Source organism: Piliocolobus tephrosceles, chromosome 9, assembly GCF_002776525.5.
Source record: "Piliocolobus tephrosceles isolate RC106 chromosome 9, ASM277652v3, whole genome shotgun sequence".
NCBI classification, from domain to species: domain Eukaryota; kingdom Metazoa; phylum Chordata; class Mammalia; order Primates; family Cercopithecidae; genus Piliocolobus; species Piliocolobus tephrosceles.
The window spans coordinates 7,655,144-7,682,614 of record NC_045442.1 but is presented as its reverse complement, the minus strand read 5'-3'; the positions used below and the strand labels follow the sequence as shown (position 1 = coordinate 7,682,614).

Genomic DNA, 27,471 nt, shown 5'->3' with positions numbered 1-27,471 from the left:
AAGAAGAAATTAAAATAATAATTTTAAAAAATTAAAAAAAAGAAACTGGTTGCTCGATTGAATTTTCATTTTGGCAGTTATGAACAAAAGCCCTTCCTCAAATGGGAACAGCAGCCTCTGAGATTGGCCCAAAAGTCTCCGTTCCCAGGTGGAGGCAGAGGCCGTCTTTGAATCTTGCTCAAGAGAGAACCAGTTCCTGGGCCTCTCAAAGTCATCACAGCCAAGTTTCCAAGGATAAATATCCCCCAAGCAGCCTGCAGTGAGGACTCTGGCAATGGGAACTTCACTCAAGTTAGAAAAGCAAGTTGAGACTGGGGCTGCAATAAATGCTTGTTGCAAATCTTTCTTCATATGGGTCATATCATTTGTATAACACTTATTCATCCCACGCTATCTACCAGGGATGCTGTTTGTGCTAGGCACTGTGTAGGGTGCTCGGGATACAGTGTGGACAGGAAACCCACGTTCCTGAAACTCAGTGTCCTCCTGAAACTCATATTCTGGTGGGGGCTTGGAGAAGGTGAGCCCATACAGAATTAACAAAAGTAAGAGAGAGTCTGTGAAAAGTACAACAAAGGAAATAAGCAGGGTTCTGCAGGTAGGATGAAGGTGGGCAGTGGGCAGGCCTAAGGTAGCTGAGGCCTGAAGGATGAGAAGCAGGCATGTGTGCAAGGATTGCAGGAACAGTGTTCCAGGCAGATGGAAAGGCAACAGCAGATGTCCTGAGGCTGTGGAGAGCTTGTGGGTGTTGGCAACAGGCCGTATGGTTGGAGTCTGGCGAATAGGGGACAAGAATGGATGAGAGGAGGTGGAAGATGGGGACAGGACACTGGGGCCATGGCAAGGAGGTTGAGTGATAGCCTAATAATCTAAGAGCATGGGGGCCTTGAATGTGAGATTTAAAAAGTATTGCGACTAGGTGCAGTGGCTTACGCCTGTAATCCCAGCACTTTGGGAGGCCGAGGTGGGCAAATCCCTTGAGGTCAGGAGTTCGAGACCAGCCTGATCAACATGGTAAAACCCTGCCCCTACTAAAAACACATAAATTAGCCGGGCATGGTGGTACACGCCTGTAGTCCCAGCTACTCGGGAGGCTGAGGCACAAGAATTACTTGAACCCGGGAGGTGGAGGTTGCAGTGAGCTGAGATGGCACCACTGACTCCAGCCTGGGCAAAAGAGTGAGACTCCATCTCAAAATACATATATTTATCATTAATATATATAATATGTATAATTAACATATATAATTAATATATTATACATTATATAAAATCAATATATAATTAATATATTATACATTATATAAAATCAATATATAATTATTATACATTATATAAAATTAATATATACTATAGCATATATTACATATACTATATATAATATAGTGTGTATATAGTATATATATGATATATACTATAGTATATAATATATAGTATATAACATAGTATATAATATATAGAGTATATAGTATATAATAATATACAATATAGTATATATTATATTATAATATACTAGTATATATTATATATAGTGTTCTGGCTACTGGAAGGAGAATGGATTCTAGGGGGATGATACTGGATGATATTAGAAGCCAAGAGTGCAGTGAGGAGGCCATGCAGTTGTCCAGGTGAGAGGTGGCAGTCATGGTGGACATGGGCAGCCACATGCAAGCCGGCTGTGCTATCACCCGATAGCCAGAAAAAAACAATCACAATGAGACCAGAGCCAATGTTTCCATTGCCAGCAAGATCGGCAAATGAAATGAATCAAAAGTTTGGTTTCTCTTCCTCCAGGCCAGAAAAAAATCAGTATTAGCTCAAGCAAGGCTCCATGCCTTGACTCTAAGATCACTTTCCGCGTGTTTGTAGGTTGAGCTCCGATTTCGGTTAGGAGAGGTTGTCTCCACCATCCTTGACCGTGACTGGCATGGGGACAGCATGCACTGATCACATCCACACAGGATACAGCCTCTGACACCTGGCCGACATGTAGGTGGGCAGAAGTAAACAAATGAGACAAACTGCCAGGAGAATAGGCTGAATCTGGCAAACTGAATGTTAATAGGGACAAGTGTGAAGTATTGAAATTAAGCCTTAAAAACAAATGACACAAGTGAGGTCTATTATTTATTTATCCAGAGCTTCAGTGGATTTGAAACTCACTAGGAATCCACACCTGGAAAACTGGAGCCTCCACTCACACAAATAGATATTCAAAGCCCAGGGCCAAGGAAGTGGTGCTGCCCTGTTCCCCACCGCCAAGCGTTCTTGTTTATTTGTTTGTTTTGTTTTGTTTTGTTTTTGAGACGGAGTTTCACTCTTGTCGCCCAGGCTATAGTGCAGTGGTATGATCCCAGTTCACTGCAACCTCTGCTGCCTGGTTTCAAGCGATTCTCCTGCCACAGCCTCCCAAGTAGCTGGGATTACAGGTGCCTTCCACCACACCCTGCTAATTTTTATATTTTTAGTAGAGATAGGGTTTCACCACGTTGGCCAGGTTGGTCTTGAACTCCTGACCTCAGGTGATCCGTCTGCTTCAGTCTCCCAAAGTGCTGGGATTACAGGTGTGAGCCTCGTGCCCGGCCCCCACTGCCAAGCTTTAAGAACAACTAAGGTAGTAAGAGAACATGATAGTCTCTTAGAAGAGGGATGGAAGCAAGGATGGTTGTTAGAGAAGAATTCAGTATGCCTGTCATGATTAAGGAGTTTTCAAACAGTTCTGGCCAGTTCCTGATATTCAACTCTCATTAGGCTCGACATATAATGTGTTATATACTACTATGGCTACAAATACCCCACCACTACGGTGCCTTCTATTAAACAAATACGATAGGGTGTCTAGAAACACAAAAGCAATAGCACCAGTTCATTTCAGAATGGCCACCTTCGAGGAAGCAAAACAGCACCTCCCCAACTCGCTGTCCTATATGTACACAGTGGCCCAAGCAAACATTTCTTTTCAGAGAAGGCAGCAACTTTTCTATTTGACTCATAATTATCCATACTAATGGAGGGGAACAATGGCACAGATAATCCCTAAAGAAAAGGCAATTCAAAAATAATTTGCATTTGCCTTTGGGATGTCTTATGTGATTTTTTCCAGTAGATGTACCGTCTTTGCCTTGCTCAGAGCTTGCTTAGGATAATGTTAAAATTGGCTTGCATTCTTGAATGAGTAGCTGATAGAGAGGGAAGGAGTTTGCCGTGGGGGAGCTGAGCAGTAAGGAGGCTTCAGGCTGGACTCAAAAATCCACAGAGAGAACGAGCTGACTGTGACACCCCTGATTCTCTGTGCCCTTCGAGGGGCAACTTGGGTTCTCACTAAAATCTAATGTAGATCCTTGTGAAAAAGACAAACAATAGCTCAGGTTTATATCACAGCCAGTGTATACCCTGAGTGCAGATTTATTCCTGATGCTCTGTGAAGAAAAACACAAACATCTGCAGAAAAATCAGAGTCTGCAAACCAGTCTTTGCAATAGTTAACATTTAGTGGGGGCAGGAAAATATAGGGAAAAAACAAATGCAGTTGCTGCATTGCATAAACAAGATTAGTTAGCAGCCTTTCCATCGATTTTTTCTTTTTTTTAAAGAATGAAACAAAGGCAGTATAAGCAGGGCAGGAAATGTCCCTTTCATATTTACCATAGGTGCTAACCAAAATAATCTACTATATAATTCCAATTCACAAGGATTCCACGTATTTGAAATTATTTTTCGCACCATTTTCATTATACACATGCATTTTAAGTCCAGGATGCTTTCTCTTCCATAAAAACCATCACAGCGCTTTCTAGAGAGAAATATTGAGAACTGAGTTGACCGGCATCAATGCCTTCCCTTTTCAATTTAAAGGCTCATTTGCACTTCAGCACGCATTATTCACAAAGCACCGTTGTTATTCCCATTCTCCCCATTTCTCCACAAGTCAAGTCAAAATGACTGGAAATTACAATCATGCTTCTAGAGAGCTGTAAGCTAAAAGAATTAAAATATGGCTGGCAAGTACAGACCAAGTTTGTACTGCTAAATGAAACGACAAACATATTTGAGTGTCATTTAAACCATCAAGTTATAAATCTCATAACGTAGGCAACATGCATTCAACAAGGTACTCAAAGCAAAGAGCCTGGAAAACAAAATGCAAATGTTCTACTTGTTTATGACCGGTAAAGCCACAGCTTAATCACATCTTCTTCAAGGTTTGGAATCAAAGGCAAAAGCATCTGAAGAGTAAAATAAACACGCCGTGGGACCCCAGAGGCTGGTCTTTAAGTCCATCACTAAGACAGGTAGCGGGGAGAAGCACAGGATGAAAAGTCTCCTGAGCTTGTGGGGGTGGAGGTGGGGGGGGGGGCTAATTTTCAAGCTCTGTTCCTTGGGATTAGGATACAGTGTTCTGCCACCAAGCAGCAATGTCAAGGTGAGCCACAGTACCAGATGGGAGAGTTCCTCTCCGTACTGTGATGGGGCAGGAAATGAAAAAGGGGTTGTGAGCACCTGCCATAGAAACTCTCAGAAACACACTAGCAAACAGAAGACGTGAGGGTTACATGAGCAGAATACCTGGACTGCAAGAATGAATGTAAAATTAGAGTTAAAAGTCCTGAACTGGTTCAGATAAGAGCAGTTTTAGGGGAACAGACATCTATCCACAGGTATGAGGGGAATTCTAAGAATGAGAAGGTATCAGCCAGGCGCGGTAGCTCACACCTGTAATCCCAGCACTTTGGGAGGCCAAGGTGGGTAGATCACGAGGTCAGGATGGTGTCTAACACGGTGAAAACCCGTCTCTACTAAAAACACAAAAAAATTAGCCGGGCCTGGTGGCGGGTGCTCCAGCTACTGGGGAGGCTGAGGCAGGAGAATAGCGTGAACCTGGGAGGCAGAGCTTGCAGGGAACCGAGATTGCACCACTGCACTCCAGCCAGGGAGGGACAGAAAAAAAAAAAAAAAAAAAAAAAAAAAAAAGAATGAGAAGATATCATTTGGGATAACCTCTACTGTTTCCAAATAGAAAAGTGATTTAGAATGAACCAAGAATAATGTTCATTAAATGCTGAGTACTAAGCAGTGGTCTACTGAAATTAAAGTTAGGAGACAACAATGTGTTAGAAGGAACCTGGAAGAAATGTTCCTAGACCGTCAAATATAAGCACAAGTGACATCCTATCTATAAATTTTCTTGATTTCTTGTCAACAGAGGAACAGGAAATCCAGAAATGAAAAATCAGGAAATTGTTGATAATTTCTTATCTGTTTCTGCTTATTTAAATTCAGAGCCTCCAGCCAAATGTTGGGAATGATCGCCTTTAATCCTTGTTAACAGAGCTCTACTGTGTCCTCTGGTGCCCACATAATGCCAGACAGAAAAAGGGCAGGCTGCCCTTAGGCGTGGAGGTTTCATGGTGTGACACTACATGTGTCAGGAAGGGAAGACTGTCTGCAGTGCAGACTCCCTTAGGCAACTACTCTTTCCAGTGCTGCTGCAAAAAGGAAGACATTTTATGAGCAGATCCAGGGGCTGGTGGCCAGAAAACACAGACTGCTAGGACAAGCATTTGCAGCTGGGTCTGTGGGTAAGCAAGATTCCTGAGGCACACCACGTGGAGGAAGGCCCCATTCACCTCTGCATAAGTGTGTGGGCAAAGAGTGAGAATTCTCTGCAAATTATAGTAAGAACCCAAACTTGCTCATAAAGAAAGCTCTATGTGGTCTTTTGCCTCCAGTAGATGGAGAGCTGCTAGACAGTAGGTCAGGGTCCAATCTTGTCTTGCTTGCCATGGTGGGGCCCCACCCTGGGCCTAGGACCATAACAGGGTCTCTTGGGAGTTTTCATGAATGGTGATTTTGTCATCCTCTGATCCCAACTATGTGACTTCACCCAGCGTATTTTAATGAGTCTGAGGCTGACATCTGCAATACAGTGATGGGGATTTGGGTTATGGTGGCGCTCCACTGTATAATGTCTACCAACTCCAGATAAACTGGGTACTTCCATCCCCCAGATGCCACATCATCTAGATGGCAACATTTCTCCAGATATCATAGTGTTGGGTATCCATAGCTTGAGCTCCTAGCTTCCCAGAGACACAAAATCGGGTATCCCTCTTACCCTTCTTGCCCATGTCTGAGAGGGCGGTGGGAACACATGATCTGCAGTGAGGCTTGATGTGTTGTGATGTGATCCACATGATCCCCAGATGCTTTTCAGGTTCTTCGCTGGGAAGAGTTTGTATCTGTTGGTTGCATTTTTCATTGGTTCTAAGACATAGGTTTCATTTTCAAACATAATAAGTCCCCTGTTGAAAAATAAAGAAGAAAAAAATATAATTTTAAGGGCAGCTTCTTGTTTATGGCTAAGACACAGCTCTTAACAAGAGAGAGAATGAAAAGAGAAACACCAATTTATTTATATTCTCAGATTTTAATCGGAAAGGACATTTCTGTGACATATGTTTGCGTTGATTCATTTCGCAAATCTTTTGGAAAGTTAACCTAGGAATTGTCTTTTGTTTGAAATATTTTATGGTAAAGAATACAGTGCCTTTTGCTTTTGTATGTTTTTATCACTTTTTATGTCTCAAAGATATATTGCTGGGAAGAATGAGGAAAAAGATGTTTCAACTGCTTGGAAGATAACTGTATCTGAATTAGCAGCCACATGGCAAAAGGGAAATGTTTAACTTTTTAAAAAATTTCAGTAGCCTCAGGGGTACAGTAGCTTTTGGTTATGTGTATAAATTGTGTAATGGTGAAGTCTAGGATTTTAGTGCACCTGTCATCCATGTAGTGTACACTGTACCCCGTAGGTAGTCTTTCATCCCTCCCCCACCTCTTGGCCTCCCTCTTCTGAGTCTCCAATGTCCATTATATTACTCTGGATGCCTTTGTGTACGCAGAGCTTACTTCCCACTTAGAAGCCAGAAAATGCCATATTTGGTTTTCAATTCCTGAGTTACTTCACTTAGAATAATTGTCCTAGTTCCATCCAAGTTGCTCCAAAAGCCATTAGGAAATCCATTTACGAAATGATAATTCCTAGATCTAATTATTTATCCTGATCAGCCCTATTTCCTAAATATTTGATGGAATTATAAGCATGAGTACAAATTTATATTTTTTATTTACTTTTTTAATTTGTGGGAGATGTGTGCATAAAAGAACCCACTTAAGTACACAGAGCATCAGCATTGCTTCTTGGAGACTCAGGTCTGGCCTCTGGATCCTGTGTTCAGCTTTTTCTGGAATCGAGGAACACTATAGGGAGAAGTGTCAGTCTCAATGCTGTGAGGGTGGCCTCTGGAGTCTGGAAGCTCTGGGTTTGAGTTCCGGTTTGTTAGTTACTAGTTATATGACCTTAACTTTCTTAGTCTCTTTCAGCCCTGGTTTCTTCGCCTGTAAAATGGGGATAATGGTGCCTACTTCTCAGGGTTGCTATGTCATCGAGTCAAAACACTTAGCCCAGGGGAGGCCCCAAGTTGGTGCTTGAGAGGTGGTAGCTCTCTTTACTATTAATAAGGGCAGATCCATGTATTAGGCATCTGTTAACTTGTTAATCGGAAGACTGACAATTTCAGGAAAGTTCTGTATTTTGTTAACCCATTTGCTCATAGGAATACTGGTCACTCAGGGTTCTGTGATACAAAATATAGCATTAATAATATAAATACATTTCTGGGAATGACAATAACTAAGAAAGAACCTTTTGAGCCAACCTTTAGGTTTGGGAATAAAAGCATAGATTCTTTTTAAAAATGGACAAATTTGCTGAAGACTCTAACTTGCAGAGACAGAAGGTGACATTTAGCCATGGACCATGACACACGTCTGACCTTCTGGAGCTCATGGCTAAGGCCACGTCCCACTCTCTGGAAATGAGTAATGCTAGCCCTGGGCTATTGGGTTCCTTCAAACGATGGGAACCTTGGCCTGCAGCTTGGTTTTCATTTCTCTCTTTCCTACGGTGAGGCAGTGAAGTGCTTTAATTTAAAAGTGTGCTTCCTGATGTTGAGAGAAAGGTTTTCTTTGGAGAAATGACAATTTGGATAACAGCAAACTGGCAGCTCTGAATCCCCACGTGTCTAGTACCTTATGTTATTTAGCAAGGTGACCACTATCTCCCCACTTTGGAAAGACACAAAGTTTTCATGCAAAATTCATCTGACTGGAAACGGACCCTTCTAATACAGTGACTACTAAACTTTTGTGAGACATGAACCTCCTCAGACTCTCCCTAGAATAATTCACATCCATACCTGTAGGGGTTAAGGGAAAATTTCCCCCTTTGCCCTCTGAAAGTTCACTACAAATCAACTGACAAAAGGCAGAAATATTATGTGAGAAAAGCATACAAGTTTATTTTAACATGCATAGCACAGGTGAATTGTAGAAGAATGATTACTCAACGGGGGTACAGATGGTTATATACTCTTCTTCTTAGGAGAAAGGGAGAGAAGTATGGATAATTTTAGGGGGTGAGTAAATGATTTTTAGGGGAATTCACTGGGCTTGAAGAACATACAGTGGCCTGGGACAAAGTCTGTCGGGCCCGCAGAGCAGATGATTGTTTATGACAAAAGTCTGTCCAGATGTGTCAACAGGCTTCAGTCTTTCTTCCTGTGACATGAGTTAATGAAAACTCAGAGAGGGACCAAGGTAAGTGATTTCTTTTTTGGAGGGTCTACAGTTTAGGGAGATAAAGGAACTTCAGAGAACAACTTCATCCTGTGCTTTGGGAGAGACAGAGATGGGGTGAAGGTGGGTGCCAGGGGCCAGAGAGACCTTGAGGGATTTTCTACAGTTCAGCATGTCAGAGTCATATTTTGGAGTATCAGTTTCTGAGCCCCAACATACATAACCACCAAATTTTGCAGAAATGATGTTTAGGGCATTAGTTCTAATATATAATTATATATAATATATAATAATATTATTATAATATATAACTAGTTCTAATATATAATTTATATTACAGCAACCCAAGGATCTGGGTATACATCAATCCTCGAGGAATAGCTGGTCAAGTTGCAAACTCCATCAGTTTTCCTCAATCTAAGCTTCTTTCCAAAGAAGGGACTGTGTAAGGTGTTCCTATGTCATTCATTACTGCTCACCTATTTGTTCAGTCATTCATATCCTATGCTCATTGATGGCGCATTCGTAGGTAGTATTTAACAACTCTTAAATTTTAATAGATTGACAGGCTGGGCGTGGTGGTTCACGCCTGTAATCCCAGCACTTTGGGAGGCCGAGATGGGTGGATCATGAGGTCAGGAGATCGAGACCATCCTGGCTAACACGGTGAAACCCCAACTCTACTAAAAAAAAAATACAAAAAAATTAGCCAGGTGTGGTGGTGGGCGCCTGTAGTCCCAGCTTCTCTGGAGGCTGAGGCAGGAGAATGGCGTGAACCCGGGAGGCGGATCTTGCAGTGAGCCAAGATCACACCAGTGCACTCCAGCCTAGTGACAGAGAGAGACTCTGTCTAAAAAAAAAAGAAAAAAAAAATTGATTGACAGTATCTCAACGCTCAAATGATATGGAAGGAAGAGGTTTGAGTTAGTCAGGTATCTATTCTGAACACAACTGGTAAGCAAATACAGACTAATCAACTCACTATTATTTAGCTGGCTTACTCTACCAATCCTGTTTTATGAGTTGTTATGGGCAATGGGAGAAACAGATCTATCATGCTCAGGATGCTTGTATCCTAATAGACAAGGCAGCATCAAGATACCTGGGACAATTAGAAATCACGTGAGAGCTAAGATGTGCATTCAAAGAACCGTAAAACTTAATGCTTCAGAGAAGAGGGAGTCCAATGTGGTTTGGAGCAACTAAAACATTTTTTGATATTTTCGAATCCCAAATTTGTAGAAATTGTTACTTAGTCATGAAAATGTTCTCATGTCTCCTTTGAAGTCATCCAAAGGCCAGATTGACTAAAAGTCATTCTGTGAAGTGTTGTCTTCCCCCACACTGGTGTCCAGGTGTATCACCAAACAGATTACTCAGGGATCACTTTGGTCAACAACTCTGTGGAGTGGCTTGTGTCTCTTTCTCTAAGATGTTCTTTATGAAATAAAATGTAGACTTCTCACTTTGGAAGACGTAGGAGAGGATTTTTGTTTATTAAAGTTGAGTTTTAAAAACCTAAATGAAGGATGCGAACTTTAAAAAATAGGCAAAGGGAGGCTGGCTGCGGTGGCTCACGCCTGTAATTCCAGCACTTTGGGAGGCCAAGGTGGGTGGATCATCTGTGGTCAAGAGTTCAAGACCAGCCTGGAAAACATGGCAAAACTCCATCTCTATTAAAAATACAAGAAGTAGCTGGGTGTGGTGGGCACCTGTAGTCCCAGCTACTCGGGAGGCTGAGGTGGGAGAATCACTCGAACCCAGGAGGTGGAGGTTACAGTGAGCCAAGATGTGTCACTGTACTCCAGCCTGGGTGACAGAACGAGATTCCCTCTCAAAAACAAAAAAACAAAAACAGGCAAGGGGAAAGTGGAAATGAATACCATCAATTCTGCCCTAAAAAGAAAATGGCAGTAACATTTCATTTTGTATTGCAACATTTTCGATTTTACATTGGATCTAAATAAGCTGAACACTTACCGTAAAACATGTCACCACGTTCTAATCATGAGAAGCAAATTACTGAAAAAGTTTTTCTACTTAGTGGAGTACTTCTAGCAATTGTTACTTAGTCGTAAAAATATTCCCTTATCTTCTTTTATCTTTTAAGTCATCCAAAGGCCAGATGTTGAGAAATCAAGATGAAGGCCTTCCCTTTACTGCAAACAATTGGCAGCCTATTATAAGCTTAATTAAATAATTGCTTTGGACCGACTTGGGTATAATTAATTATTTAGCTCTAAAGAACTGCTGGAAACAACAGCGGACACAAAATTCAAGCATTCAGGGTTTCTGAGATACAACATTTTGATGTTCTCACAGCCCTTACTGGCCCTGAGTTAGATAAGTGAATGTAATTTCTTTTTAAGTTGAATGTCATAGATACTTAGTTGTAAACTTGAAGTTGGAAGACTGTCAGAGCATGGAATTTAAATCCAGTGGACTTTGCATGTGGGGTTCCTTCTCCCTTGGTAGAGTAGTAGGAAAAGATAAGAAGAAAGTCTCCAATGTTTGGGAAAGATGAAGACCGTGGGTCCCTTCTCTAGAGTGACAGGAGGAGGCTGGGCCAGCCATCACCCCAGGCTCAGGCCACATTCCGGGGCAGAGAGAAAGGGGTTCTCAGGGTGGTGAGGGTCACCCCCTGTGTCACTCTTCTAGGATCCAGGTTCTGGGTCGTGCTCCGTATTGAGCACTCTGTTGATCATGGCTGCAGCTCCCGCCATGACCCCACTGTCCAAGGTGTGCAGGTGGCAGAGCTGGGAACCCAGTCGGGACCTGTGTGTCCCAGGCTTGGACCTCTCAACCTCACACTCGCCTGTTTCTCTTTGTGCAGTTTTGAGAGAAGGGCCCAGAACCAGCAGGAGGATGAAAAAAAGCAGAATTCAAAAAGAAAAGGACTAGAATTAGAATTAGAGAAAATGGAGCCGCTGCTTTGAGAACCAGCGGCCTTCCTTTAAAACGTAAAATCCTGTTGTTTTTCCTTGACTGGAAACAAAGAGGAATCTATTAAAATGTTATTAGTTGATTATTTTAGCTTTCAAAGTGAACACTCAGGAGACCCATATTTCCTCAAGATAAGTTTTTGTCCTTCTGAAAATTCAGTTTTTAATCTCCAAAGCCACGATGCAGCAGGCACCAGGGCCGCCTGATTCTGATTTTTCTGACTGTACCCGGCAAGCAGGACAGTGGCACGTGGATTTTCACTGCCTGTAATAAGAAGATGATTAGAAAACATGAATTATCGTGGCTAGCTCAGTGTCCAACTGCTAACTGAATTTCCTAGAAAAAGACTTCTGGTCTCAGTGTGGTGCTGTCGATCATATGGTGGAAAAGCAGTTGGCTTGAAATTTAATTTCGGCTTTTTTTTTTTGGAGGAACTCATGGGTGAAAGTAATATCTCACCCCACACATGTTTGATAAACAGTCGTGGCAGCATTATTACTTAACACATAAGCACTACAGGGCTTCAGCAATTTCCGTGTGAACTACTCAGGTACAATCGAAACAAATATTCCTTATCCCTTTACTATGTGCAAGGCACTAGGCGAGACATGCAAAGACCCCTTGCTTGTGGTTCCCATTTCAAATATAACTCATGACCAGGGTGTGGGAGCACGACTGAAGAGGTAAGAGTTTAAACTGTGATAAAACACATTAAGAATAGTTATTACCAAGGACTGGGCATAGTGGCTCAAGCCTGTAATCCCAGCACTTTGGGAGGCCGAGACTGGCATATCACTTGAGGTCAGGAGTTCCAGTCCAGCCTGGGCAACGTCGTGAAACCCCATTTTTCCTAAAAATACAAAAATTAGCCGTGCATGATGGTGCGTGCCTGTAATCCCAGCTACTTGGGAGGCTGAGGCAGGAGAATAACTTGAACCTGGGAGGCGGAGGTTGCAGTGAGCCGAGATCGCACCACTGCACTTCAGCCTGGGTGACAGAGTGAGTCAGATACCGTCTCAAAAAAAAAAAGTGTTATTACCAGCATTACCAGCACACCAATAATAATAATAGCAGCTATGATGTATGAAAAGATTCCCTGAGTCAGGCTCCTTTTTTAAATTACAGTGTTATGGAAAAATAATTCACATAGCATTAAGTTCACCCCTTGAAAGCATGCAATCCAGTGGTTTTTAGCATATTCACAGAGTCATGCAAACACTATCACTATCTAATTGCAGAACATTTTCATCACTCCCTGCAAAACTCTGGACCTATCAGCAGTCACTCTTGACCCTCCATGGCCCCCATGAGCCAGGATCTCGAATGTATTATTTTCTTTTCCTTTTTTTTTTTTTTGAGACGGAGTCTCGCTCTGTCGCCAGGCTGCAGTGCAGTGGCATGATCTCGGCTCACTGCAACCTCTGACTCCCTGGTTCAAGGGATTCTCCTGCCTCAGCCTCCTGAGTAGCTGAGATTACAAGCATGTGCCACCATAGCCAGTTAATTTTTGTATTTTTGGTAGAGATGGGGTTTCACCATGTTGGCCAGGAGGGTCTCAATTTTCTGACCTCGTATCCGCCCGCCTCGGCCTCCAAAGTGCTGGGATTACAGGTGTGAGCCACCACGCCCAGCCAGGAATATATTATTTTCTTTAATATTTACAGCAATCCTGTAAAGCAGATAACATGAGCCCATTTTACTAATGAGGAAAATAAAGATGAGAGCCCCCAGGTCACTGTAGGGGGTTCTATAGTGTCCCCCAGCCCCCAGAAATGTTTAAGTCCTAATCTCGGGACCTGTGAATGTGACCTTATCGGGAAAAGGGACTTTGCAAATGTAATTAAATTAAGGATCTCAAGATGAGATTGTCCTGGACTAGGGTGGGCCATAAATCTAATGACACATGTCTTTAGAAGAGTCCGAAGAGGAGACACACAGACGCAGAGAAGAAGGCCAAGCGAAGAGGCAAGCAAAAACGGGAGTGACATCTACAAGTGAAGACACACCAGGGATGGCCAGAAGCCACCCAAAGCCAGGAGGCAGATGTGGAACGGTTTGTTCTGTAGACCCTGCAGAAGAAACCAACCCCGCTGACCCCTTGATTTCAGACTTCTGGCCTGAAGAGCAGTGAGAGACTAAATTTCTGTTGTCTGAAGCCACCTCGTTTGTGGCCGTTTGTGAAGGTAGCCCTATGAAACAGACACAGCCATACAGTTGATCAGCAGCAGAGCCAAGATGTCCCAGTCGGGACCCAGCTCCCGGGCCTGGTCACTTGCCCTCATCACACTGGATAGCCAGCCTCCTCTTCAGGCTCACGCACAGCACTAACGCCGGGGAGGACCTTCGAGGCTGATGCACGACCTTCGAGGTCCAGGTGAGCCAACCCTTCCTTCAGGATCCCCAGCATCTAGGGCTCTTCTGCAGAATTCCTCATGCGGTTTTGTGCAACCTGTTTCCCCTCACTAACAACATTTTATTAAATTGATATCTGGCTCCCTTTACACACCCAGGGAATAGTCTCCTTATTTCTGTTGTTTTTCTTAGAACCAGCTTTGCAACTTGCACGTGACCAGTAGGTGAGTAAGTGATCACTAAATATTTGCAGGACTATTGAACAAGCATAAGACTGAACTAGAGGCTTTGACATGTAGGCCACGGAGAGCCATGGTGGGCTGGAGTGCGATGGCTTGGCAGGATTTGTGATATGATCTAGTAGTGTTTTTAAACGATGACCCTTCTAGAATGTGCAACATGGTGATGAAAGGAGGGGTGGAGACAGAAGCACAGTGGGGGAGGCAATTTTCAAATCAAGGAGGGGGGTTGACAAGGATGGTGACAGAAGAGAGGGATGAAGGAGATGCTACAGGGGAGAGTGTGTAGGGCCTGGGTGGATAAGGTAGGTTACAGAAATCTCCCTGAGGTCAGGCTTATAGACTTGAGATGGTGTGGACCTTCTGGAGAAGAGGTCAGGTGGAAAGCCAGTCTGGGACCTACCCGGAGCAGTTTAGATTGAGACATCCTGAGTTTTGAGTGACAGTGGGGCCTGGGGAGAGCTGAGAGACTTGACCTTGGGTGTCCTTCAGAGTAGATGCCACCTGGCAAAACCACTGTGGCTCCCTGTGGCCTGTGCGTCAAAGCCTCTCGCTGACTCATGCACTCGTCCAACAATATTTCTGCAAACAGCTGAGGTGGGCTCCCAGGGATGGTCTCACAGAAGTTTACCCGGATGTCCAAAGATCTCCATGGGAGGAAGCAGAAGGGAGAAGGGAAGCAGTGTGGAAACCTGGCTAGAGACAGCTGGCCAGAGGTTGGAGGAGAGCCAGGTGGGCTAGTCAGACAGTTGCTGATGGAGTGAGTGCTATAAGTGCAAAGGTGAAGGTCAAAGTGGCTTTACTGCCATTGCATGCCCATTTCCTCCTTCACATGATCTACTGCACTTTAAATAGCTTTTAAAAAGTGGATTGGCCAGAATTAAGGTTTATGAACCGCCTGACCTTTGGGAGGGCACATCTATTCCTGCACTACTTACTGAGTACTTGTAACATGCCAGGGTCTGGGACACAGCTGTGTTGGGGCACCCAGTCCCTGCCTTCCTGGAACTCCCAGTCTAGCAGAAGGAAGGCGAAGGCAAGGCCACCTCCATGCACCTGACCTTCTGGCTGTTAGACCTATACACTGCAGGCACCTCATAGAATGAGGTATGGCAGTTACCAAGGCACGGGGCAAGGAAGGAGAGGGGCCTTAAACACATATTTACAAAGCACCTGCTATGCTACCGGAACTGCAATGTGTGAGAAAATGCATGACAGCACATGGCTGAGCCAGATGGCAAGGAGGTGAGGACACCAGGGGAGGCTTCTTGGAGGAGGAAGCAGTGTTTGACTTGCGCCTTGAGGGAAGAGCGGATCTTCCAAAGCCAAAAAGGAGAGCGGGGAATGGTTTATCCCAGGCAGAGGGGCAGCACCATGCATGTGGGGGCACGCTCTGGAAACAACCGAAAAAACAGCGTGGCAGGAATAGGGTGGTTTCCTCAGGAGGGGGATAGTGGGACTGAAAAAGAAGGTTGGATCCAAATTGTGCAAGAGGTTTAGCAGAACAAATATGGAACAGGGGATCAGCCAGACTTGGTTTAAGATCGAGTTTTGACCACTATCACTGAGAGGCCGTGAGGAAGTCACTTTCGTGGTCTCTGCTTTTTACCTGTAAACCAAGAAGCATGAGACCCGTTCGTGGCTTCTGTGAGCTTCCCATGAGAACAAGGAAAGGTGTGGTGCCCATGCAGAAGAGGTCCCCATTTGCAGCTGGGATGAGGAAGGGGAGTGAGCTGGGTCAGTAGCTGGTGATATGGGGATGAGGCAAAGGGCTTTGTGAGGATGGCGATTTCAAGGTACAAACTGCATAACAGCAATGTTGGGGGTTGGGAAAGGAACTCCAGGCCCCTGAGGATGCCATGCCTTAGTTGGCTGCTCAGGTGACAATAACACCTGTCCCATCCTCATGAAAATACGAATCATAACAACGATGAAAAATAAAGTACGAGCTACTGCAATTATCATCACCACCCCACGGAGTGGGCACGCATATGAGTGTGCGGTATACGTGTGGGAATGTGTGCAGGTGGGCGCTTGTGCATGTGAGTGTGTGGACATCTGGTGCTCAGGTGTCACCGACCCCATTTAAAAAGGAAATAACTATGATTACAACCAGTCTTTAGTGTACGATCTGATCCAGATACCACTTCCTCATCTAGCAGATGAGCGTGGCTTGGGTCTTTTAAAGCACAGGTGGGCCCTTAGGAAATTCAGCTTCAGTCGAACTGCTCTGCCTGCAGGTGATGAAGACTTGGGGCTCATTCCAGCAGCAAGAGCCCACGAGACTCCTCCTGCCAGATACCTGAGTTGGCGCTGAGAGGGCGGAGCAAGAGAACCAGAAAAATAAGGGAAAGATAACCTTTTCCCTCCGGGAGCTGAAGCAGTGGGAAGGTGGCATTTAGGAACAAACTCAGAAGATGGGTGCATGGCAGTTTTGATGCCCCAGCAGGAGCATGACAGGGCTGGACATCTGTCCCATTACAAAGTACAGTAGGTCAGTTCCTCTGGGCCGAGAGCTGGATTCTCTTCCCATCTCAGCAACAGTTTGATGTCTGTGCCCTGCAGAGTTGTGGATTATCTGAAGCTCACAGCGGTACCTCCAGGCTCCCTGGCTGGCAGGAATGAGAGCACCAAGCTGCCAGAGCAAATGGGGGACCAAATGTAAAAGGGGGAGGAGAATCACAAGCACTGCACCGAACCTGTATTCACTGGGAGTTGCGCATCAATGGGAGACATATGACATGGGACAAAATTAACGTATGGCCTCAACTTCACATTCGACTTGGAGTCATTTCAAAGTAAGAATAAACTCCATGGCTGAACTCCGTTTTATGACCCATTTTCCATGTTGCACTTCATTCCCTCCATTCAAGAGCCGTCTCCTCTTTAATGTCCCTTTCTACTGAGATTGTGCTGTTTTTCTCTCTGTGTGCTTTCTGCTTCAAGCTTCAAATGATGAAGAACTTTGGGCTCCCTTCTTCTTCTGTGTTCCAGGACAGAGTTTTTTTCTTCCTGCTCATTTGTGATCCTGTGTTTTTAAAGCAATGTGGGATGTTCTTTCTCTGCGAAACTGGAATCTGTTGGGCTATAATTAATGTGTCTTCTAGGACACCCCAGCTTCCCTCCACGTTCCTAGATTTTAACGTGTTTTTGGAGCACACCACGTTTAACACAATTTTTAATCCCTGTTTTCTTTCTTAACAGCTAGCAGGCTGGTGCTACTCTAGTTGCATTTTTTTCCCCTTTATTTCCAGTCTCAATCGATTCTTCTGTCAGTGAGCAGTTGATCGGATATAGCTTCCCTTCGCCCTGGTCTGATTCTTGACTTGAAAGATCATAAAGTTGACTGTACAGCTGCGGAATTTCTCTGTTGATGCATGGTCTGCTGCTTTTGTAACAATAGCACAAAGATCTGAGAAGTCAAAATTCTCAGGAGTACCCACAGCGAGGAGTTCATTAGACCCACACAGCGTTCCTCATCACCATTCCCATTCCCTCTTGGTGGTTGACACCAGACAATGCAGCACTTACTCTTCTGACTTTTCCTGAAATCCCAGCTGCAAGGATTTCACAATATTCTTTTCTGCCAAATTATGGGTCTGTGCCTGCTCCTGAGGATGGGGGGTGGACGTGGAGACTCAGACACTGCAGAGTCTGGCCGGCAAGGTCATTACCACCACGTGGAAGGAACTGGCAACCCTGGCAGTTGCCCTGCACCTTTGTGGGAGACTGAAAGAACTAAGGCAGCGTGCCTGGCACAGAGTGACTGCAGGGCCGGCCTGGGAAGAGCGATGGAGGGTCGTGATGGAGTGGCAAGACCAAGCCCTATGGGAGGATTTGTCTTGGTTGGATATTACTCTAGGAATACCTTCCCCAGTTGTCACTCTCATGAGTTAATGTCACTGGTTTATAAGTTGTGTTATTAAGGTAAATAAGAGCTATTAGGAACTCCTTGTAGTTAATCCTTTTCTCTTTGCCCATCAAGAATCTGATAGCCCTATAAAGATAGCCTGAAATTATCCGGCCAATCCTGGATGCTTCCACTGATGGCTGATCTCAGTTTTGACAACTGAGAATTTCTTCATAATTGTTGCTGAAAGAGGCCTATTTGTTTCTGAGTGTCCCTGGCTCTCAGTTGGCCTTTTTTTTTTTTTTTCTTTGCCAAAAGCTCATTGCATTTCTTTGGTACATTCGCCCCTTCCCTGCTCCCTGCTTTGGGGGCCCTGGGTGCACTTTTCCCTCAACCTGGTCCAGGATATAGACCCATAACCTGTTTGACCAGATCACTGAGCTCCACACTGGCCACTCTGATTGTTTCACAGATGAGCCCGTGGCCTAGTCAGAGCCACTGGGATGTGTTTAGATGACCTCCACTGAGCTTGGGAGAGAGGCCCTTATTCTTCTACTTGCTTTTTGAACATGGAAGCCTCATGCTGCCAAAAAAACAAAACAAAAACTGCCTATTATGGACTGAGTGTTTATATACCCTGCAAATTCATATGTTAGAGCCATGACCCCCATGTGATGGTATCAGGAGATGGGGCCTTTGGGAGCTGATTAGGCTTAGATGAGATCACGAGGGAAGCCCCATGATGGGATTCGTTACCTTATAAGGGACACCAGAACTTCCTCCCTCTGTACAGGCACCAAGAGAGGTCATGTGAGCAGACAGCAAACTAACGCCTGCCTGGAAGCCAAGAGAAGAGGCCTCAGGAGGAAAAATTGACCTTGTCAACTCATTGATCTTGGACTTTCCAGGCTCAAGAACTGTGAGAAATAAATTTCTATGGTTTGAGCCAACTAGTCTATGGTATCTTGCTATGGCAGCCCATGCTAAGATAGTGCCTGAGAATGAAAGTAACACAGAAGGTGGTAGAGGCTTGAGATAGAAAATAGACCCTGATAATATTAGCTAGGACGCTGGATCCAGCCATGCCTGGACTTTTGAGTAGCATAAGCCTATCTCCACATTATTTTGTCTTTCTTTAAGTCAGTTTGAGTTTTTATTTTTTATTTTTTTTAGACGGAGTCTCACTCTGTCTCCAGGCTGGAGCGAGCACAATCTCAGCTCACTGCAACCCCCACCTCCCGGGTTCAAGCAGTTCTCCACCTCAGCCTCCCAAGTAGCTGGGACTACAGGAGCATGCCACCACGCCCAGCTAATTTTTGTATTTTTAGTAGAGATGGGGTTTCGCCATATTGATCAGGTTGGTATTGAACTCCTGACTTTGTGATCCACCTGCCTCAGTCTTGCAAAATGCTGGGATTACAGGCATGAGCCACCATGCCCCTGGGCAGCTTTTCTCTTCTTTACACACATTGACCTTAATGCCAAATTGAAGGCTGAAAATATCCAGCCTTCAACACATGACCTTTGAAGAAAGAGGTTCACCTTTCAGGCCCCAGAGAGGCACAATAGTAAAGTGTGGATTTCCCTTTCCGAGTGTGTGTGGTCCTTACTACCATGGCCTTGTGTGTCTCTGCCCTGGTCTCTACAGGAGCAGCAAAGCTTTGCAAGGAATTATCCCAGGAGTGCTGCATGAACACACCTCCCCAACTAGTCCAGTTCCAGAATCAAAGAACAAAGACAGTCTCATGATGCTCACTAGAGGCCGGCACAGGGCTTGGCTTTCCTAGAGGTCACTGCATTTGTTTACTGTTTCTCCCCTGGCACCCATCACAGCTAGGGGAAGGAGGTAAGAGGAATATGCAAACTCAAACTTCGTTTGAACATGCAAACTTCCCACCATGCAAACTGGGACTCAGAGAGGCCCAGCGACCTGTCCATTGTCACACAGTTAATTCACCACCCTATCATGTTCTAGGCTGAGAACATCTACCTGGGGTCCCAGAGTACCCACTTTGAATTGGTCACTCACCTTCACTTCAGATGCCACCAGGTCTGACCCCATTTCACCCCCAACCCTGCTCATCTCTGTCCCCTCCAGGAATTCAAGCACTGGTTTTCCATGAAAACCGGCCCCCTATCCCTCACAACTCTTTAATCCTCTACTGACCCTATCCCCACTCCCTTTTCCCTAACCCTTCCCACTGTGCTGTTGGGGCTCATGGTCCCATCCTCGAATCCTCTCCTGATCCAAATCTCTTCCAGCATATTCCTCTTACCTCCTTCCCCTAGCTGAATCCTGGCTGATTCCACTGATATCACCTCCCCTGCAGCCTCTCAGGATGATATTTCGTTACTTAAAATTTCTCCCTCATGTACTTGGTGGTGATATCAGTGGAATGCTCCTTGGTGGTGAACAGTTGTCATCTTTGCTCTAAATTGTCACTTCTAAACTCTCCTCCTTCACCTTCTCCTGAGTGCCCATCCTGCATGCTGGGTGTGCACGTGTATTGGAGTCCCTGCCAGGTAGCGGATTTTGTTGCATCTTCAGTAGGTCCTTTCAAGTACTCACACCCTACACTTCCTCAGGAAAGTGAGCCTAAGACACAGATCACCAAAAAAATTTAGAGTCACAAGCCTCTCTAATACCCTTGGAAAAGTCTCTCAGCTCTCACAAAAGTTGCCACCTTTGACCAGGCCTGCCCCACCACCTCTTACCGGAGTTACTGTGAAGCCACCTACCCAAGCCTGCGCTTCTGTGCACGTTCCCTACAGTCTTATTTCCAGCCTGGCAGCTGGAGTGCCCCTGTAAAAATGTTAAGTCAGACCACATTACTTCAGCTCCAAGCTCCCCTGGCACCCATCATTGTGGGGAGGCCAAAGGACATCTGACCACCTTTGTGACCCCTGGTGATCTTACCTTTCCACTTCCCTTCTGACCTCATTTCTTTCTATTGCCTCCCTGTCCCTGTCCTCTCTAGTTATGCTGGCCACCTTGCTGCTCTGGGAATATCCCAGGCATCTTTCTGCTTCAGGAGCTTTGCACATGCTCTTCTGTCTGATATGCCACCTACATCATCTAAAGGGCTCACCTCCTCCCAAACCTCCTTGACTACCTGTTGCCTTTCCTGTCCTCCATCTCAGCTTTGTCTTTCTCCATGATCCTTGACATCATGTATCTTACTCTACGTCCATTGTCTGTTCCTTCCACTAGGAAATGCTCCAGGAAGAACACGTTTTGTTCAGTGCTGTGTCCCCAGAACCTGGAACAGAACTGGCAATGAGGAAAAACTCAAGTAATGTTTTCTGAATGAATGAATAATTGGAGAGAAGCAAATTCAAACCACAAGGCACCTCCTTCACTTTTCAGAGTAGCAGACATCTTAAAGTTCAATTGTGTTGCATAAATAGGATATAAAAATGCTTTTAAAAAATGCAGGTATGCAGAAATGAGTGTGTGCATGCGAGTGTGTGTGTTCGCTCAATGATTTGGGTCTGTATCTGCTGACTTGGAGAGACAGACGGGGTTGGGTGATAAAAGAAAGCTGTAGAATGATGTATATGACATGACTCTATGTTTGTAAAAATAAACGAATATACGCCCCAATCTCTGACTATGTGTTTACATGCACAAGGGATCAGAAAGCTGGAAGGGGAATTCCCAGTTTGCATTTTTATCTGAGTGGGACTGGAACGGGATGAAGGAGGAAGAGGAATAGCTTTGTGTACATATTTTTAGGTACATGAAAGGACCAATGTTGGTAAATACTTAGAGATAAATCAGATGTATTGAGCAATGGGGCAGATGTGAGCGAACAGAACTCTCATTCTCTGCTGGCTGGAGCAGAAGTGAGAGCAGCAAAGAACCAACTGGTAGGTGTGTTGTTGTTAGGTGTGTCACATGCACATTCTCATCCTCCATGATCCCACACAGAACCCGCAAAGACGTCACAGGAACTGCTGATACGCAGAATGTGATTCTGCTTTTTAACTCAAGCAGGTACATCCTCCCATGGCCTTCTTTCTTCCCTCCCATGGAGCCATGCTTCGGTGCCTTGGGCCAAAGTTACCCAGGACTCTGAGGATACAAACATTTAGTTCACAAACTCAACAAGTAAATCCAGTAAAAAGCTGAAACAGCTGGAAATTTCTCAAACAAAATGATTTTCCTGGGGAGCACATAAGGGCCACCCAATGGCTAATAACTGTGATGTGGAAGGAAGGGGGCTGCGAGTAACACCTGCGGTTGACTTGTCTAGCACGGGAAGGTAATCGCTTCCTGCATCATGCCCGTAGCACAGTAGCAAACTCCCTACCGATCCATGCCTATATTCAACTCACCTTGGTCGTTGTTAAATTAGTTTCCTTATGAGGGGAGGCCCTTTAAGATTTACATTAAGCCAGCAGCTTCAACATTAGTACCTAATGTTCTGTCCTTTAGCACTGGGAATTATAAAGCATCAGAGTCACATAAATGGAAGCTAATTCACAAAATGTTTGGATGTTGAAATTCAACCAGTTCAGTCACTCTCACCCCACCAGGCCTGAGGACAGCACTGAAAGAGGAGACATGAACATGAGGCTAAGATCCTGGGTGGCCATGCTCTTGTAAGCAATGCAGTGAGGGCCTCCGTGTTCTCTTGCCCAGGTGGAGGTGCAGCTGAGCTGGGAGCCCCCATCACTGACTCTCAGTGCTTTAGCATGAGCAGGAAGAGACAGAGGTTGTCTGCAGTAGACGGCTGAAGACTAGAGCCACCACGGTCATGGCCACTTACCTGAGACCAGAACAGGTGCTGAGACTGACGGCTGAATCAGAATATCCCCGTACATGTCCATGGTAGTAACAGTGACCCTATAGGGAGGAGGGGAGAATCCCATTTCAGTTATAACATATTTTTGCCCACTTATAATAAATCAACTGCCTCCAATCCTCTCCACTTGTTTTTAGCTATAGAATTTTCTTTTGCATAAAATATTATTATACAGCCTTAATATTTAATGCAAAGCCCAACGTGACCCAGACAGGGTCTATGTCGGGAATATCTGATTTACTTAGAGGTTACCAATAGGGGTTTTTAAATGAACCCTAGTTTCACTCTTGTCTCTCTGACACCCTACAGGAAAGCCCTGATACAGAATGTTTTACAAAATCCAGCAGCAGAACAAATCACATTGACATCGCCATTTTACCCTCATGTAAATTGTCTTTTGTAATGAGATGAAGAACTGTAGGGGGTGTCTAAGCACACTGTGAAATGTAATAAAACAAGGCCTAAATCTGTGGCTTATGAAAACAGGAAAGCAGATGAGAGGAAGTGGGGGTGAAGAAAGAAGGAGGGGACCCCACTGAATTACCCAGTTGAGAGCTGAAACTCTATCTCAGCAGGAAAGAAAAATAGGAAGGTCTTCAAAGTCTAAGACAAAAGTTCCCGTGTGTCATGCCTGTAATATTCTATCCTTTGATAATGTCACAGCTTACAAAAAGAAACCACAGCACAGACACTTCCTTAGTGAAGATAGGTATCAGTCCGGAATCAAAGTTAATTTTATCACTGAGCAAAAGGTACGCTGCAGCTCCAGTTAAGTGGCCGACTGGCAAGAAGTGGCTGAGTATACTCGGTACTCCTCACCCAGGTCCTCTGGATGCCAGCTGGATGCAGATCTCTGCAGAGAAAGGTACACGCATCTTCTCAGGGTTTCCCCTGAGAAGCTCCTCTTTCAAGCAGCTCAGGTGTTAGTCTGTCTCCACTGCACCCTCCTTTGTGCACGGCTCCTTCACACATGACAACAGTCATGCACTTTGTCCAGGGCAGAGCTTGGTGTCCAGTTGTTCTGCCCAACACAACCCACCTTGACTTTGCTAAGAAAAAGCACCAGATGCAATTGAGTAATGAAGAAAACCAGACACCACCATGGGAAAGGGGCTAAGATGATCTCTTGATCTCAACGTAGATGACAAAATTCTCAGATCACCTAAAAGGCGATGAAAGGAGGGTGATGGGGTTAAGGGGTTGCAGGGACATTTATTATTCTGTTGAGCTTTTTCATATTAATTTTAGAAGTTTTTTTATATATTCAGGATATTAACACTCTGCCTGTTATTACATGGGAAATGTCTTTTAACTTTGCTTATGATATTTTTTGTTCAGAGTTTCTGATGTATATCCATTTAAATGCATTTGTCTCTCTCTTCATGCATTTTTTGTATAGCTCAAGGTGGCTGTTTTCAGGATCACAAGTATGTCCTTCTTTATTTTCTTCTATATTTACAGTCTTACAATTAGCTCTTTAATCCATCTGGAATTAATTTTTGTGGGAGTGTGAGGTTCAATGCTAACTTTCCCCTACAAATGAGAGCCAGCTGTGCTTTGCTGCCATTTTTCCTTTTCTCCGTGATGTGACATGCTACCTTGGCATATATCAAAGGCCTACAATATGTTTGTGGCACCACTTTTGTACTCTTTGTGCTAGCCCACTGAAACAGACATTCATTTGTCAGTTTCTGTGCCAATTCCACACTGTTCCAATGACTATTGCTCTATACTCTATTTTGATATCAGGTAGAGTACGTTGTCCTTTAAAACTAAGATGAAATTCACATGCCATAAAACTCACCTTTTAAAAGCATATATAATCACTGAGTTTTGTTGTCTATTCACAATATTATATACTCATCACCACTAACTGATTCTAAAACCTTTCTCTCACCTCAGAAAGAAACCTCATATTCATTAGCAGTCACTTCCCATTCCCTGCTCCTCCATCTCTGGCAACCATTAACCTGCTTTCTATCTCTATGGATTTGCCTGTTCTGTTATTTTATAGAAATGGAATCATACAATAAGTGCTTTTTGTGACTGGCTTCTTTCACTTAAGCATGGTGTTTTCAAGTTCATTCATATTGAGGCATGCATTAGAAGGTCATTCCTTTTCTATGGCTGAATCACCTTCTACCATGTGGATGAAAACATATTTTGCTCATCCAATTGATGAGCACATGAGTTGTTTCTACTTTTTGACTATTATGAGTAATGTTACTATGAACACATGTGTACACATTTTTGTAAGGATGTGTTTTCAGTTCTCTTGGATATGTACCATGAGTAGACATATGGGTCTAAAAGTAAAGTTGCTGGTTATATGGAAACTCAATGTTTAACTTTTTAAAGTACTGCCAAACTGTTCTGTCAAGCAGCTGAACCCTTTTACATTCCTGTGAGCATTAGATGAGGGCTCTAATTTCCCCACATACTCACCAACACTTACTGTTGTTTATCTTTTCCATTATAGCCATCCTAGTGGATATAAAGTGGTATTTCAATGTGGTTTTTGTTTTAATTTTCTTAATCACTAATGATGTTGGGTATCTTTTCATGTGCTTGTTGTCCATTTTTATACCTTCTTTGAAGAAATGTCTACTCAAATCCTTTGCTTACTTGTAAATTGGATTTTGGTGTTTTTATTGTTGAGTTGGAAGAGTTCTTCATATATTTTCAGCACTAGACCCTTATTAGATATAAGATTTACAGATACTTTCTCCCATTTTGTGAGTTGTCCTTTTACTTTCTTTTTTTAATTTTGATTTTATTTTTTTTGAGACAGAGCCTTACTCTGTCACCTGGGCTGGAGTACAGTGGTGTGATCTCGGCTCATTGCAACCTCTGCTTCCCAGGTTCAAGCGATTCTCCTGCCTCAGCCACTGGAATAGCTGGGATTACAGGCACATGCCATCACACCCAACTACTTTTTGTATTTTTTTGTAGCAATGGAGTTTCACCATACTGGCCGGGCTGGTCTTGAACTACCGACCTCAAGTGATCTGCCTGCCTCAGCCTCCCAAAGTGCTGGGATTGCAGGCGTGAGCCATCAGGACTGGCCCCTTTTACTTTCTTGATTGTATCTTTTGAAGCTCAAAGTTTTTTATTTGATGAGGTCTTATCTATTTTTTCCTTTGGCTGCTTATGCTTCTGGTGCCGTATCTAAGAAACCATTACTTAACCTAAGGTCATAAAGATCTACACGTATACTTTTTTTTTTAAGACTTGTATGGGTTTAGCTATTATATTGAGATCTTCAACCATCTTGAATTAATTTTTGTATGTAGCTTGAAGTACAAGTCTAACTTCATTCTTCGGCATGTGGACAGCTAGTTGTTTCAGAACCATTTGTTGAAACACCTACCCTTTTTTCTATTGAATTGTCTTGGTGACTTTCTCCAAATTGTTTTCTTTTGATACTATTCTTTTCTCAAAAGTTTCTTGGTTATCATTTCCCATTTTCTCTTCAGATGAATTAAAGAATCCAATTTTAAGCTACACAATAATCCATTGAGATCTCAGTTTGTATTACACTGAAGTATAGGTCAGTTTGGGAAGAACTGATATTTTCACAATAAACAGTTTTCTATTCTGTACATGGTAAGCAGGCCTCTCCTTTTAACAAGGTCATTTTTATGTCCTTTAGTCTAGTTTTAGATTTTTTTTCCATGTGGCTATTGGAAAATTTTTGTTAAGCTTATGCATAATATTGTATAGATTTGCTGCTATCATAAATAGGATCATTTTTTCCTATTTTGTCTTACATATAATTATTTTTAATGTGAAGGAAAGCTTTTGATTTTGCAAGTTGGTCTTATATCGGGTACTTTTGCCATACCATCCTATCAGTTTATCAGTTTGTAGCATATCTTTTTTCTATGTTGCTGATTATATCAATTGCAAACAATGAAAGTACCGTGGGCTCCTTTTTGGATCCTTCATGCAACACTGAAGAGTGAAATGGCTAGGTGTGCAGGGGCCATGGCAGGAGAGGACTTTGCCTATAGAGGGAAAGCATGTGCAAAGATAGTGGGCGCTGGGGGTGGGGAGTGACATTCAGGGGTGGGGTTAGTTCTGCTGGGCTGGAAGATTCAGGTGCAGAAGTGTAGCTCTCACAGTGTCCTGTTCCTCCCCCAGAGAACCTGCCATCTTCAATAACCATGTGGCTTAGGAAAGGATGCATCAGGCTTCCACCCAGGCCATCGGGGAGGGCAAAACCTTGCTACCAGTTCACCTCCTTGGCTTTTGTGTGACATATATTTTGAATGGCTCCAGGGTCCTCTCACTCTAGATAACTCTTCGTTGGGTATGTAGGGGAAGTGTGATAATTCTCTTACTATGAGGGGGTTATATAATTGGATCATAATGCTCTGGGGCATCAGGGGGACTGGGCTGGGCTTCACTGGTAGGGATTTTAGCCTTGGGCACATGGCAGGCATGGGCTGGGCTTCACTGGTAGGGATTTTAGCCTTGGGCACATGGCAGGCATCAAAGCGGAAGACGATGCAGAAAGTGAAAGGTTGGCAGCTGCTGTTAGGATTTCGGCTGCTTAAGGTAACCAGAATCACTGGGTTTTGACTGTCACAGATCTTTGGGGTCACATACATTACAGAATTTCCTCCATTTTAGAGGAATG

At 43.9% G+C, this 27,471-nt stretch overlaps 1 protein-coding gene across 5 annotated transcripts in view; it reads right to left on the bottom strand.

Moving 5' to 3' along the window:
* Positions 1-27,471, bottom strand: part of ADAM12 (ADAM metallopeptidase domain 12) — a 370,747-nt gene that overhangs the window by 100,983 nt on the left and 242,293 nt on the right. For all 5 annotated transcript variants that reach the window (XM_023224458.3, XM_023224459.3, XM_023224460.3 and 2 more), the window contains exons 5-6: positions 22,794-22,870; positions 6,116-6,302 (exon numbers count right to left, since the gene is read on the bottom strand). In XM_023224458.3, coding sequence (XP_023080226.2) covers positions 6,116-6,302; positions 22,794-22,870 — 264 coding nt within the window. The remainder of the gene's footprint in view (positions 1-6,115; positions 6,303-22,793; positions 22,871-27,471) is intronic.